The sequence below is a fragment of the Rhamphochromis sp. 'chilingali' genome (assembly GCF_963969265.1).
Source record: "Rhamphochromis sp. 'chilingali' genome assembly, chromosome: 6".
Classification (NCBI taxonomy): Eukaryota; Metazoa; Chordata; class Actinopteri; order Cichliformes; family Cichlidae; genus Rhamphochromis; species Rhamphochromis sp. 'chilingali'.
In genome coordinates this window covers 30,436,836-30,452,384 of record NC_137933.1, presented here as the reverse complement: position 1 = coordinate 30,452,384, position 15,549 = coordinate 30,436,836, and the positions used below count along the sequence as shown (strand labels likewise).

At 39.7% G+C, this 15,549-nt stretch overlaps 2 protein-coding genes across 2 annotated transcripts in view; one reads left to right on the top strand and one right to left on the bottom strand.

Annotated features, from left to right (window-relative positions):
* The window catches only part of LOC308397979 (FERM domain-containing protein 5-like), an 81,113-nt gene extending 73,039 nt beyond the window's left edge, over positions 1–8,074 (bottom strand). The window contains exon 1 of the mRNA XM_080884324.1: positions 7,742–8,074. Coding sequence (XP_080740450.1) covers positions 7,742–7,843 — 102 coding nt within the window. The 5' untranslated portion in view covers positions 7,844–8,074. The remainder of the gene's footprint in view (positions 1–7,741) is intronic.
* Positions 8,075–9,561: 1,487 nt separating this feature from the next.
* cry5 (cryptochrome circadian regulator 5) lies at positions 9,562–14,067 on the top strand. Its single transcript, XM_080885812.1, has 11 exons — positions 9,562–9,676; positions 10,136–10,352; positions 10,456–10,650; positions 10,753–10,871; positions 11,011–11,165; positions 11,260–11,400; positions 11,615–11,782; positions 11,945–12,085; positions 12,256–12,407; positions 12,500–12,711; positions 12,815–14,067. Exons 2-11 carry the CDS (start codon positions 10,138–10,140, stop codon positions 12,874–12,876), a joined length of 1,560 nt encoding a protein of 519 aa, XP_080741938.1. The 5' UTR covers positions 9,562–9,676; positions 10,136–10,137; the 3' UTR covers positions 12,877–14,067.
* The last annotated feature ends 1,482 nt before the right edge of the window (positions 14,068–15,549 follow it).

Below are 15,549 nucleotides of genomic sequence, written 5' to 3'. Positions count from 1 at the left end.
TAGATCCAAATAATCCCTGTATTTGTACACCTCTTTAATTACAGTGATTAATTCAGAAGAGTAAAGAAGCCGACACAGATACTCATGAGCTAAGGCTAAATCCAAACCAGAGTAACACTGTCAATATATTCTAGGACAAAAATAATAAAAGGCAAAAGACGCACATAAAGGAAACTGGTCAAGCAATAAAATTTGAAGTTAAATGTAAACTTATTCTTTTTAATGTATATTGCAGATCAACTGCAAGGTACCTGAAGCATCAAGGCATTGCAGATGGGAGGAAAATGTAATTCACAGTAGTGAATCAACAGTGTGTCTCACTTATTTTAACAGGTTTTAAAGATTAAATCCCTGTCCTATCATCTTATTGATTTGGACAATCATGCCTGTACTGTTGAATGGTCTGGATAAAATACTATTATTATTTTTTGTAATACTGAATGAAGAAACTATTCATCCTCGTATTGATTGGGATAGGGTGACTCAGCAGGTAGAGGGCATCTGCTTATTGCAGATTGGTGATTCGATCTATGCTCCTCCTCTTCACGAGCTGCCTTACATTAAGTACCCCAAATTACTCCCTTTGGTTAAGGCAATGCCTTGCATGGTAGCATGCCACCATCAATGTGTTTGTGGGTAAACTCAACCACAGGGGGCCACAAGTGAGTGTACTTCTAGCGCTCGAGCCTAGATAAATGAGAAAGGTTGTGTTAGGAATGACATCCGGCGTAAAATCACTACCAAATCAAACATGCAGATCATCAAGAATGTGATTTTCAGAAGGAGTGAGGGTCCAGAATGCAGGACGCAAAGGTGGGATTCAAAAAAATTAATGATGAGTCATTTATTAGGTTGAAAAATAATACAAATCTAAAACAGAGTCCAAGTAACAAAAATACAAAGAACAAGAACAAACAGGGAAAGAGGAAGGCAGGGAAACAATGCTACACAATAACACAAATATGTAGACTTACATTTGTAACTAGAAAGATGAGGTAATCAGAAAGAGCAAATATTGCTGGAGAAAACAAGGCGAACAGAATTTCAAGATAACAAGAAAAGGGAGAAATAAAACTAAATACAGAGCACAAGAGGACACAAAGGACTACCAAAATAAAATAGGAAGCTACCAAAATATGAGCACAAACACAGCGACTGAGACAACCACAGGACATGAGGAACACAGAGGGAGCAGGAATCAAGGAAAACAAGGAATCAAATATGAATAATCAATTAACAATAAACAGAATTTCCTTAGTGAGCAAGAACAGACAACTCTAATAACAATAATAATGATGAAGAGTCTATAATCAATAAAATAAATAATAAACGGTAAAGAATCTATACAAAACATAAGAAAACAAGACTTGAAAGTCTTGTAATAAGAAGAACTAAATTACAGTTTTTCTCAAATGTTAAAACACAAAAGCCAATCCTGTAACCCAAATGACCAGTAGTCTAAACACATTTACTAAATGTAGCCACCATATTCCAGTACCATAAACACATGTCACATGAAGACACAATTCACAAAACACAACCCTCTGTACTCATAAATCTAAACACATTTTTCCTTGCTAAAACACATGTTGCAAAACAACTCTGCTCATATCCTCAAATGAAAGCCCATGTGATGCAAAATGCTTGCCACAGTCACCAATCTTTGAACACAGGGAACACACCTGGCGTCATTCACTACACACAATAACTCAAAATTGAAGACACTTGTTGCTAATGCTGTACCCACATGTAAAAGCAAGTTCAGAGTGCACAGTATGCTGAAGATTCCAAACAAACACAATGGATGAAGGCAGAGTCAGGGGAAGAGGAATTTGATACAGAGGAGGGAGAAGAGCTGACCCTGGAAGAAGAGGAGCAGGCCAATGAGGAAGAGGAGTTCAAATGAGAGGAGGAAGAGGAGCGACCAACGAGGAAGAGGAGAAGGCCAACATGGGAGAGGAGAAGGTCCAGGAGGGAGAGCAAGACAACCTCGCACCATCATTACGGACGAGATGCGAGCAACAGCTCAGCGACATGATGCCGCACAGCGATTGTGGTGTGTGTGTGGTGTGAATAACGTAAATACACTTCACACCCTGTTCATGTTTTCAAGATTACTGTTGTGTGCAATAGATTCTGTTTTTGCATTGAGTTGTGTTACAGTAGTGTACGTACATGCAGGATTTTCTATAGATTTATACTACTCATATGAAACTCACAAATCTAAATGCCTAATCCTCTGCAGAGATCTACGACGATCCGTTACTGTATAGTTTCTAAAATATGCATTGGCAGTTATGGAACAAAGAACCTTCTCACAAATTGAGCATTGTGTTTTCAATTGTTTTGCTGTAGTGTGTAATGCAGTGTATAGTGTTTACAGTTTTGACAGCTTCGAGCTGCTCTCTTGGTGTGGGAGTTTGAGTTTTGCAGTGGGAAGGTGTGGTTGTGTTTATGTAGCTTTAGAGAAGGGTGTTGTGTTTGGACATTGGGGGACCTGGTGGTAACGTTTGTGACATGTGTTTTAGCATTTGAGAAAAACTGTAAAGGAAAAACTCTAAACAACAAACAAACTCAAATATAACACATGCTTAAACACAAATGAAAACTAAACCTTAAAAGAACTCAAAAACCTGCGTCCGAGACCCAAGGACCATAACACTGAGAAGTGGACAGATGAGATTAGGCAGGGGCCCCGTGGACTATGATGCTTGCAACATTGTGATCTGCAGTAAGACGCAGGTACCAGAGAGGACAAAGGTTCACAAGATGGTAGTGAGAGTATAGCTGTGAGATAATGGCACTAATAAAACATGGAAGGCACAGCTGGTGGTGGAACAGTCGAAGACGTTAAGGGTTTCATTGAGAGTGACCAGGATGGACAAGATTAAAAATGAGAAAGTTAGTGGGATAATTCAGGTTGAGCAGTTTGGAGCAAAAATTAGAAAGGCAAGGCTGAGATGGTTTGGACATGTGCAGATGAGAGATAGGGGACAAAGGATGTTGAATATGGAGCTTCCAGGCATGAGGAAAAAAGGAAGACCTCAGAGAAGATTAATGGATGCGGAGGACATCCAGAGGATTGGTGAGATAGAGGAGGATGCCAGGGATAGGATGAGATGAAGGCAGATGGTTCATTGTGGATACCCCTAAAGGAAACAGCAATAGAACTTGGTAAAGTGTATAAAATCATAAATCCAGTCGATTTATATTTGGCCAAAGATCACTAAGAATAAAAGGACTGGTTCCAGTAATACTAAAGCTTTCTCAGGTTATACAAGCTATACCTCTCCATATATACTGCCATTCAAAAGTTTGGACACACCTTGTTATTTAATGGTTTTTCTTTATTTTCATGACTATTTACATTGTAGATACTGTGACAGCCAGTGGTGTGGTCTCCCTTATCCTTGTCACATTCTTTGAGCCAGGTTGTGACAATACATACTGAGGGCATCAAAACTATTGATGAACTCATGTGGAATATGTAGTAAACAAAGTATGAAATAACTCAAAACATGTTTTATATTTTAGACTCTTCAAAGTAGCCACTCTCTGCTTTGTTGGCAGCACTGCAAACCTTTGGCCATCTCGCAATGAGCTTTATGATGTAGTCACCTGAAATGGTTTTGTCTTCACAGGTGTGCCTTTCCAGTTTTGAGACCACCAGTTGTGCCGTGCAGAAGTCAGGTTGGTACACAGCTGACAGCCCTATTAGTTAGAATTCATATTATGGCAAGAACCAATCAGCTAGGTAAAGAGAAACAACAGTCTATCATTACTTTAAGAACTTGCAAAAACTTGTGTCCCCAAGTGCAGTCGCAAAGTCATCAAGTGTTAGAGATTAGAGCCCAGATAAATGCCACATAGAGTTCCAGTAGCAGACACGTCTCTAGATCAACTGTTCAGAGGAGACTGCATGAATCAGGCCTTTATGGTCAAATAGCTGATTAAAAAAAAACTACTACTACTACTAAGGAAAAGCAATAAGCAGAAGAGATTTGGTTGAGCCCTGAAACACAAGGAATGATGTGATGGTGTGGGGATGCTTTGCTGGTGACATTGTTGGGGATTTCTCCAAAACTGAAGGCACACTGAACCAGCATGGCTATCACAGCATCCTGCAGTGATATGCCATCCCATTGGGTTTGCATTTAGTTTTAGGACATTGACCTCCAGGCTGTGTAAAGGCTCTTTGACCAAGAAGGAACATGATGGAGCGCTGTGCCAGATGGCCTGGTCTCCGCAGTCACATGGCCTAAACCCAATGGAGATAGTTTGGGATGAGATGGAGCGCAGAGCGAAGGCAAAAGGGCCAACAAGTGCTCAGGATCTCTGGGAACACCTTCAAGGTTGTTGGAAAACCATTTCAGGTGACAACCTCATGAAGCTCATCGAAAAAATGCCAAGACTGTGCAGTAATCAGAGAAAAGGGTGGCTATTTTGAAGAATCTAAAATATAAAACATGTTTAGAGTTATTTCACATTTTTTTCTTTACTACATAATTCTATGTGTTCATTCATAGTTTTGATGCCTTCAGTGAGAATCTACAAGGTAAACAGAAAAACCATTAAAGGAGGTGTGCCCAAACTTTTGACTGGTAGTGTAGCTATAGTCACTCTGAGCACAGTGTTTCTAAACAGCTGAATTCAGCTGAACCAATGTCTTTCTATCTTGGCTAAATCTAAAGTAAATCTTAAGCAGCCTGTGGAAAAGTGAATTTGACCTTTTAGCCTTTAAAGTAAGTCTCAACTGTAATGAAAAAGGGAACACTGGATTTATTACACAATGTAACTGAACATAAAATCCAATTAACTGCACAGCTCTATATGTCCATTAGGTTACTCCTTCTGCACGGCCATTTCTACCTTTAAATGCTGAAATTTTGCTTTTTCAAAACTATCTCAAAGTTTTCCTGATGGGGTTCATAAGCAACAGGTGGTCCCAGTCCTGATCCTGTGGTTACTGAACTTGATATTCTTTAAAATTTGGGGTTTTCAGCACCACCTTCCACCTTTTCATTACAGCAACCATTTACCTTCCTAATTTTTCCCTGCATAAACTGCTCAGTCATGAGCTGAGGCTTAAACATCTGTGGATGTGCGACATCTGTGAATATTGTGAAGGGCAGTCTTGTCAGAACAGGACAGATGAGTGAACATGGTTCTCCGTTCTTCAGTCTGATTATACTGTAGGCAGGCCTGGCCAACTGACGGGCAAAGTTAGAAGTCCATGTTAAAACAACAGGACACCTTCACCTTCTCCTACTCCACTTTAGCTTGTCTTCACATTGAGAAATTCTCCCAATTATGGAGGTTGTATCTCCCATTGTTCCCAAAAGATGTTATTTCACTCTAACAGCAGCTGTTAAAGGTGTAGGCTAATTGAGCTAAATGGAGAATGTGACCACTGGGCCCCACGAGGACCCTTTATTCTGGGCCACCTCTGTAAGGTGGGCCAGGAAAGGACAGCTACCATCCACTCTCAATTTCCCTGAGCCCACAATTATGTCATCCTGCACTAAGGACACTGTAATGTCCTTTACTCCGATGCAAAATGAAGTGAACACCAGTGTCTATTTAGCTTTAGAGATGCTTTGTGTAAGACATAAAATAGAGTTTCCTAAATACTGCATTCACCCATTCGGATGTCAGCAAATAAATGGCATTGTTGTTGTGAATAATAGACGATTGATTAAGCCGATGATCCTATTTATGTCTCCATTTAGACCAGTTGTGCTTCATCAAGGGCCCCATAGTGTGAAATAATGGCGTATGTCATTATTTCCCATGCTGGAAATAATGACATACGCCAAAAGAGCGCTAATCCTTCTCAATACAAGCTCCACTAGAAATTAGGCATTCTGTCCCTGCTGTGTGGTTTCAGTTGCTTAAAGGATGGGATCAGCATATCTTGACAGCCAAACACTTTGAATCACACTCAGGGGAAGGAGCTGCTTAGAAGTCAAAGGGGAAAAAGTACAGGCTGAAACTAAAAGAAAGCACAAGGACACCATGTCGTCCCAACAAATGGTACATGGTGTTTTGCTTGTTAAACAGTAATGTTAAAACTCACTCAGGTAAATTGGCAAGCTGGTCAAAAGTCAATTCATCTACAAAGCACATCATTTTCTCTCAACAGTAATGTGTATTGAGCTATGAGGACAGCCTCAAAGTCATCTAAACGAGTACTCACCAACATGCTACACTAAAAAAACTGAATAATTTGAATGAAAAACATTCATGTTTCTCCCAACTTGTTGATAATGCTGATTTTTTTTACAGATAGGAAAAGACCTGACACTGACAAAATCCCTATTTTATCTGTCCCCTGAGCACCACCACTTTAAGTTGTTACATGCTGAAAGCCTTGCTTTGCCTTTGCTGTCAGATCGTAGAAATGAGCAGGTGTTGATGGCCTTTCTCTGCTGTCATCTCTAATTCAGCACCGCTGGAATCTCTTCCAGTAAGAGGCATCAAACGCACCTCCAGCAAATCAAAGACCAGGTTAGACGACGCACAAATCATACTTTATAATGTATGCAGTAACACAAAAGACACAAACACACTTGATTTACAGAGGAGGTAGTGCACATTAATCACTTACTCTTATTCCTGCATTCACTCATTATAAACAAACTGCACTTATTGACTGCAATCATGTTTTGCCTTTATTCGTGCCAATTTATTTTATTTAAAGTAACTCAGACTAAAGGAAAATGTGATTTTTATTTTACTTACAATGTCAGTTAATGACGCAAAAGTACACAATAGAAAGAAACTGGCTTCTGTTTTTTTACCTTTTCTATAAGATAAGATTTTCTGAGAAATAATTTTTGGAGCCATGTATTTGTCATTTATGTTCACATTTTTAAAAACTCAAACAATTTTTAGATCGTTAAGGTTTGTGCTGCAGAACTCTTTGAAAATGTAAATATGATACTCGTTATAGATTTGGAAAAGAATATTTCTGTGTTAAAGCTGACTCAGATATAAAAGACTTTCTAAATGGCTCAAAACAACAACCACAAATGCAAAAATGTATGTACATCCCTCTCATCACAAGTGCAGTTTACCAGCCAAACATGAGGTCAGTCTGAAGGTCAACCACCTTTGGGACTATGACACCTGAGTTGGTTACACTAACTATAAACATAATTAGTATATAAACATCTAACATTCTGTCATTCTATGATAAAACCAGACTGGCTGATGTAGCTAAAGAATCTAGAAATCCTGACTGTCTCTTCCACTGAAATCGTTCAAGATCAGATTATCCAGATTAGTTTTATAATGCATTCTAATCAATGCATGCAAAAAGCTGTCAAGAAACACAGCTCATGCTGATATTTTATTTTGTATTTATTTAACATTAGTGTATTCCTTCTGTTGGCATATAGAGTCATCTGGCCATCCTTGATATTTGCTACGCAATGCACGAACCACATGCGCTCATCATGGCATGTCCACACAGGTATCTCTCTGACGAAAGCCTAACATCCGCAGCTACACAATGACAGGCTGCACCATAAAACATACAATCAGGTGTAATGTGAAGATGATTGGACCTGCCGTAGATGACACCTCTATTAATCTGAATGTTTCCTGCAAGCATCACATTGAATGTGACGGGCGAGCGGTGAAAACGTCACTTTACCTGATCGCCACCCTGTTACGTGTCAAAAGCACGTCCTCCGCAACAAGGTGATTTGAGAAACAGGAAATGTTGGTCTCCACTGACCTGGATCGTGCAGGTGTACTCCGAGTCGTCCAGCAGCCTCACGGTGCAATTGCATTCCCTGTCCAGACTCCTGATGCTGCTGCTCATTAGTCGGCTCAGCATCTTCTCGATCGTCTGCGAACGGGACCACAGAGAGGTGCACACAGCACATACATACAAGTTTATGTTCTGAGGCGTTAACGGCGTCCCTGGTCTTTGCTCCAACACCTGGTCAGCGGCAGCGCGTGTGCAGACAGGCGGCGGTGGTGCATCGTTTTATTAGTGTGTGAGCGCGGACTGAGCGGGGTGCTGCGTTTCTCCAGTCAATGAGAAGTGGGAACACTGCTGTAACTGCTGCTGCTGCTCCTCTCTGGTCCGGTTAAACTGTCACCCCCTCACCACACCTTCTCCCCCCGTCTCCGCCGTTGCCATGCCGCTCTCAATGGTGCTGGGCGGGCTGGTTGATGAATGGCGAATCTGTCAGCCAACAGAGCGGGAACTGATGCTGCCTTCGCAGAGTTAAAAACAGAAGTCGAAATTCCGATAGGCTGCCGCAAGTCGTGACTAAATCCACATGGAATAATAACACAGCTTCACAAGTAAAACAACAGGCAGGTGCTTTGTCCTGTTTTAGAAGTTGCTCAGTTAATTCAAGGTGATAAACGAATAACTAACGCAATAAAAGAAGAAATGCGTCAGCTGAACATTCCCGAAACATACTTACGCTCAACGTCACACCTCACGTGCCAAATTTTCCAGTTAATTTATTATTGTGTGTGTTAAAATGGATATTTCCGACAGAACGTGAAGGCAACAGCATATTTTAGCATTCAATCCGCTTCACCTCCACAGGTTGGTTTCCAGTCTTTAATTATGTAGTCAGAGAGACGCATTGTTTATAGATGACGAAGCTGTTAAACTCAAATGCACTTTGTTTATCAGAAAGTAGAATATTTATGTATCTGTGTTTCTGCCAGGCTATTTTTAAATGACAAGTTATTTTTTGTTTATTATTTCCCTGCTTTTATGCCCGAGTGCGACCCAACATAATTCATTGGCATGCCTTGCTCACGAGCAGCGGAGGACAGGCGGTATTTATTATCCTACAACTGATCAGCTTATTGTACAGAGAAAGATCTCGGCTGGATGAGTTTGGACCAAACAGAAAACTGAAAACTCAAATTTCTTCAACCACGTCTCTCTCTGGGGGTGCTTAATGGTAATTACAATGGAGCAATGGGGGAAACAGGGCCCTAGTCCTTTGTATTGTGGCTGGATACGGTTTCCAAAATACTCCCAGTGGTAGGAAACGAGTGAACTACCACGTATTTTAGACCTGTTTCATGTCGTACACATTTACGGCCGGAATTTTAAAAAATAATCACGAAGCCACATATTTTTCTTACATAGTCGAAAAGAAACTCATCTGCCGTGACATTGTTTCACAATGCCGTGACCCGGATTCGAACCGGGGTTGCTGCGGCCACAACGCAGAGTACTAACCACTATACGATCACGGCGAGCTACGATGAGCTGACGGGTTTAGAGAGGCAAAAACGAGGTCTCTTTAGTAAACCCTCCCCGGAACTTTGTCAAAGTGGTGCTATTGTTAGTGATTGAGGTAAGCTTCAGATATATGATTTAAATAAGCAATATACACACATACATTGCACAACTTTTAATAATTATCGGCAGCAAATGGAGTTAGTGTGACATTATAAGAGCATAACTTCGGTTATTGTCTGCCCGACATTACCACCTGGTGGATAAACCGACAAACTGCTACAGCCGCACCACGTGTGGTTTTGCTAAGCCTCCTCGCTCTGGTTGGCTGCCCTTGCTGCAGACGTAACACGTCTTCCTGTTTTGTAACACTCTGAATGTGATTGTTACCAAACACTGAATTTTTCTACAGCAGTTGATCTGAATCGCGCAAAGTTGAAAAGCCCTAAGAAGGTAAAGTTTTTCTTTTTTTGGCTTGAAATGTTTGAATGTTATTATATCCTGTAGTTATCATACCGTTGATTTATTGCATTGCATGTTAGTTGCAGTTTAGAGGTTTCTGCAGGTTCTGCCGCTGAAGTGTAAATTTAAGCGGATGCTCAGAACTTCCAAGGAATCATCATATTGTTTTGTGAAACGTAATGTTGTTTTGTTTGGTTTAAGATTTGTGCTGTATTTACCGTAGTTTTAAAGATCTTAACTCTTAGTCGTTTACATTTCTGAGGTTTCGTGTCTGTGTAAGGATGTGCTCTCCATTAACTGAAATTCATGAGGTGGAGAGGAGGAATGGATGTTAACCTACAGCATCAGTTCTTTTAAAATTTTAGTTTATGTGACGCGTTGACACAAGCTCACTGAAGATCATTAACTTGATGTTTTGGTGCCTTATGTTTGTGATTCACGTGTCCGCAGGTATGGCTCACACGTGTATTCACTGGTTCCGCAAGGGACTCAGGTTGCATGACAACCCAGCTTTGATGGCTGCTCTCAAGGACTGTAAGCAGCTGTACCCTGTGTTCATACTGGACCCTTACCTCCACAACAACGCGTGTGTGGGTATCAACCGCTGGAGGTTCCTCATTGGAGCGCTGAAGGACCTTGACGGAAGCCTCAGGAAGCTCAACTCTAGGTAGAGACACAGTCGACACTCAGCAACATTAAACACTTTTTAAAAAGTCAGACAGCTGCCATCAACCTATATTGTCATGTTATGGTATGTTTAATCTACTTAGGCTGTTTGTTGTGAGAGGGAAGCCAGAAGATGTGCTCCCCAAGTTATTCACCAAGTGGAAAGTAACCAGGCTGACCTATGAGTATGACACAGAGCCCTACAGCCTGCAGCGCGACAGCAAAGTGACATCACTGGCCAAAGAACGTGGAGTTGAAGTCATCTACAAAGTCTCACACACTCTTTATAATATTGAAAGGTAAAAATCTTGCTGAGCATTTTCAGACAGGGGATTTTTTTTCTGTGCTACTTGTGTTGTCATTTCTTGACTGTGTGTTTGTTTGTTTTTTTGTCTTAATAGAATAATTGAGGAAAATAATGGAAAACCCCCACTTACCTATACCAAGTTGCAAGCAATAGCGAAGACGATTGGTCCCCCTAAGAGACCAATCCCTGCTCCAACCATGGACGATATGAAAGGTATCACAATACCAGAAAAACAGACTAGTGTTACTGAATTGTCAGACAAAGTTATTTGCAATGATGTATGGACATTTATCTAAAAAGCAAATGTCAACATTTAGAAGTGATTAGATTAAATCTATCCCCACTGTCAAAGATGTAAAGACACCATCCTCAGAAAACCACGAGAAGGAATATGGGATTCCTACACTGGAGGAGCTCGGCCTGGACACTGCTCCTCTTGGAGAGGATCTGTTTCCAGGAGGAGAACAGGAGGCTCTCAGGAGACTAGATGAACATATGAAAAGAACGGTAAATTAGATTCACATCTACATCCTGTTATTTGCAGGATTGTAACAACAGACATGCCTACATTCTCTGAAACATTTCTGTGTATGCCTTTCAGAAATGGGTCTGCACCTTTGAGAAGCCACAGACTTCTCCAAACTCTTTGAGCCCCAGTACAACTGTTCTCAGTCCCTATGTCACCTTTGGATGCTTATCAGTCAGAACCTTCTGGTGGAGACTCACAGAGGTGTATAGAGGGGTGAGTGATGCACTTTACATACAGATATTGTAGTTAATAATGGTAAGGAAAATTATGCTGTAGTATTGTTTAATACATTTCAACAGGAAAGAAACTGAATTAATCATTGCCACTTCAAATACTTTCCTTGTGTGATTCCTGTGGTGAGACACTGTACGTGCAATGTGCTTGTATTTGCAGTAATCTTTGTCTTTGACTTGTGTGATTTTTGCAGAATAAACACTCAGATCCTCCAGTTTCTCTGCATGGCCAGTTACTCTGGAGAGAGTTCTTCTACACAGCCAGTTTGGGCATTCCTAGCTTTAACAAGATGGAGGGTAACAGCGTGTGTACTCAGGTGGACTGGGACACAAACCCTGATTATCTAGCTGCTTGGAGAGAGGTATTGAGATTGAGTCCTTGAATGAAGTGTCTCTAGAGAAAATTGATGGTGCGAGAAGAGGAGTTTTCATGTTGATGTACTTATGCAATTGTTGTTAAATGTGGAGTAATCTAATTTTCTGTGTCATAGATGATTCATTGTTATTTCACACTCTCCTTAAAGGCTCGGACTGGTTACCCCTTCATTGATGCTATCATGACTCAGCTCAGGCAAGAGGGCTGGATCCACCACCTGGCCAGACATGCTGTTGCTTGTTTCCTTACTAGGGGAGACCTCTGGATCAGCTGGGAAGAAGGGCAGAAGGTCAGCTCGCAAAGGCTGCAGCTGCTAATATCACAAATATTACAATACTACTGCTAGTAATTATTATTAGCTATACACAACACTTGTGTTTTTTTTTTTCTATCATGAGTCCAGCAGTACATATGCTAAATCAGTATGGTACCTGTAACATTTTCTCACTGCTCATGAAGGTGTTTGAGCAGCTTTTATTAGATGGCGACTGGGCTTTGAATGCTGGAAATTGGCAGTGGCTATCAGCGAGCACCTTCTTCCACCAGTATTTTAGGGTTTACTCTCCAGTGGCCTTCGGGAAGAAGACAGACAAAAATGGAGACTACATCAGGTAAGATCTATCAGCCAAACGTATTACCTAAACAATTCACATTCATTACATGTATCGTTTATAATGATTTAGCATTTCTCCTATGTTTACAGGAAGTACCTCCCTCTTCTGAAGAAGTTCCCAGCAGAATATATCTATGAACCTTGGAAAGCTCCACGCAGTATCCAGCAGGCAGCAGGATGTATTGTGGGTAAAGACTACCCACATCCCATTGTACAGCACGAAGTGATCAGCAAGAAAAATATTCAGAGGATGAAACTTGCTTATGCCAAGAGATCCCCAGAGTCACCTAGCAAAAGCAAAGGTACTGCAAGAAACATACAGGAGCATTATGTCCTTTTATATTAGTCATGCTTCAACTAAATTCTGTTTCTTCTTTTGTTTTTATTTCTTTGTTTTGCTCCAAGGTGTAAAGCGGAAGGCTCCATCCATCATTGAAATTATCAAGAAGAAAGCAAAAGTAAAGTAATTAGAAATCATGTTCACGTTTTGGTATCTTTCCAGTACTTTAGTTTTATCTCAGTCCACAGTTTTCTATATTGTGTTTTTATTGGGATTTTCATTGGTTATTTTTTTATATCATTATTATTGTTACTTTTTATGTTGTATTTATGTCAGTGTTTAAAAGTCCCTCTTGGATTTAAAAAAAGGTCAGGTGAGAGACTGCACAGAGATTAGGTCATGTTTTTTAAAGGTTAATAACCTTGTGTCAAATTGTTATTATGTTACATAGGGGAAAAAAATAAGCAGGTCTGAATGTCTCCATGTTAGAAGGGTGTAAAAATAGACTTAAGTTAAAAAACAAAATTAATGCAGACAGTAAATATGGTAGATATGCATTAACTTTAATGGTTCGGTCAGTTCGCCCACCATACAATTCAAGGAGCACATCAGAAAATAGTACATTAATTATAGACAATGAAAGAATGGTTCTAAAAAAAATAGAAAATCAAGAAAAGTGGAAAATTTAAAGTTTTAAATCTTGGATAAGATAATCCAACATCTCAGTTTGATTGACATCAGACATCAATTGTATTGTGTCAGTTTGTTGACATTTGCAAACAAACTGACACAATTTACACATGATTTGTTTATGAGTCAGATTGTATCACTGTCAAATAAGATTCTTGTTATATTAATAGTAAGCATACACTTCTGTCTTCTATCTGCTGCCATTAAAATAAAAAAATCTTACACTTAGAACTTGGACGTGACTACACAGAGGATTGTGTCCAATCGTACAGCTGTCTCATATACTCAAAACTAAGACAACTGTTTAGGTGAAATGATCTTTTCAGCTCATTTTATCAGCTTGCAAAGTTTTATGTCATTTCCATATCATTCAAAATTGTTGCTCTTTAATAAAATGTCAAAATGGAAAATTAATATTGTGTCTTAACTAATAAAATGTGTGGGTCCTAAAACTGCTAGGTCTATGTACTGTTATTCCCACTAGATGGCGCTGCAATACCTGAAGAAAAACTCAACTCAAGTACATGTATACAGAGAATATTCCCCCAAGTATATTCTTAAAAGTTATTTAAAGATTTAATCTGTTATGTGTTTTGGAACATTTGTAATGGAGTTAATTTAACTGTCATAAAAATGAGAAATAAATAAATAAATTTTTAGAGTATCTGTGGTCAGCACAGAACATCTGACCTTTTATATGTTAACTCTTTGCAGAAAAGAAACAGAAAGTAGAAGTGATCTGTTAATATTTTTGGTGAATAATATTGAATCTCAATTAATCTCAATGAATATTAAAAATAAAAACAATCAAATTTAATTTTATTTAATTTAATTCTAGCTACAATGTCATTTGTCTGCTTTCTATAAGGAATTCATTTTTCCAGCTTCCTCATTCCTAAAACTTTGCTTTCCTTTTTTTTTCTAAATGTAGCAATGAGCATCAGTTTTTTTTCTTATCAGGATTATGCTTGAGATGCAGTATTACATAAGGCCTGTTAATCAATTACTAATTGTGTCAGTGCACAATTGGTGAAAGTCAGTATGAACAGGGCTGTGCGACATAAAGGCAAAGATGTAAGTGAGTGTGTTTGGGGCACACAGCTGTTCTTGGAGCTCAAGTCTTCTCCTGTTTCTGCTTCCTTGGAGTTGACACTGGTGTGAATAACCAGAGGATGATGTCACAGGCTCAGTAGCAGGCCAGGCGGCCATACAAAGCCAAGCTCAGTTTCCACAGAGACCTGTCAAACATCAAAACAATCTGTTCTCTGACTGTGCATTAATGTACAAGGGTGTTTTGGGGTACACTTGGCATTGGGTCACTCTTCCGGTAAACTTTCATAGCAGAGCTCAGCAAGCCTGGGTGAACCGAAATCACCTATTCAACAATGTACCTGCATGCATTCCAACATTTTCTGATATTATGAAAATGTTTAGCCTTAATCCCAAAAAGAATAATTAATTTTCAATCAAAATTCCAAGAATAGCTGGCTCCTCCTGTTTGTCCGTGGGTGTACCCCTCTCCCCATGGGTCCACGTCGTCACCTCACCACTCAAACCATCTTGGATCTGGGAACTGTAACATCCCAGCTGAATTAGAACAGTGTGTTCCCATGCAGCTGGTGTTTCATGTAGCTGAAATAGTAGTGATTTATCTCAGGAGGCTGCTCCACAGGCAGCAACATGAAAGAGTTAATCCCCACTTTATGCAACAAATTTTTATGGCCATAATAATAGGACAGGGGCTCTCCAAGGTTCAAAAACGGTTCTTCTTTAGGTTACATTACAAAATAATATGAGTTCAATCTAACACTTGATTAGCAAAGCTCTCAATACAAGCTACTGCACGGTGGGTCAAGTGGGTCAGTGTAAGTTTACATCACCATTTTATGAGGATTACCACAACACCAGTGAACATGCCCGTCTGTTTATAGGCTTCAAAGCAGACAAATAACAGACATACATTTCTGTTGATCAATACAAAGGTACCAATATGGTTTTACATGACAAACTGCAGACCATCTATTCATAAACAAATGTTATAACTCTTAAATTGCAAAAAAAGTACATAAACAGTCATAACTATTTGTTAAAGACCAAAGGGTAACGTTCTTTGGTGGCCAAGTAAGACTAAGCTGAGGAAGAATAGTGAAGCTAATTTTTTTTTTTTTAA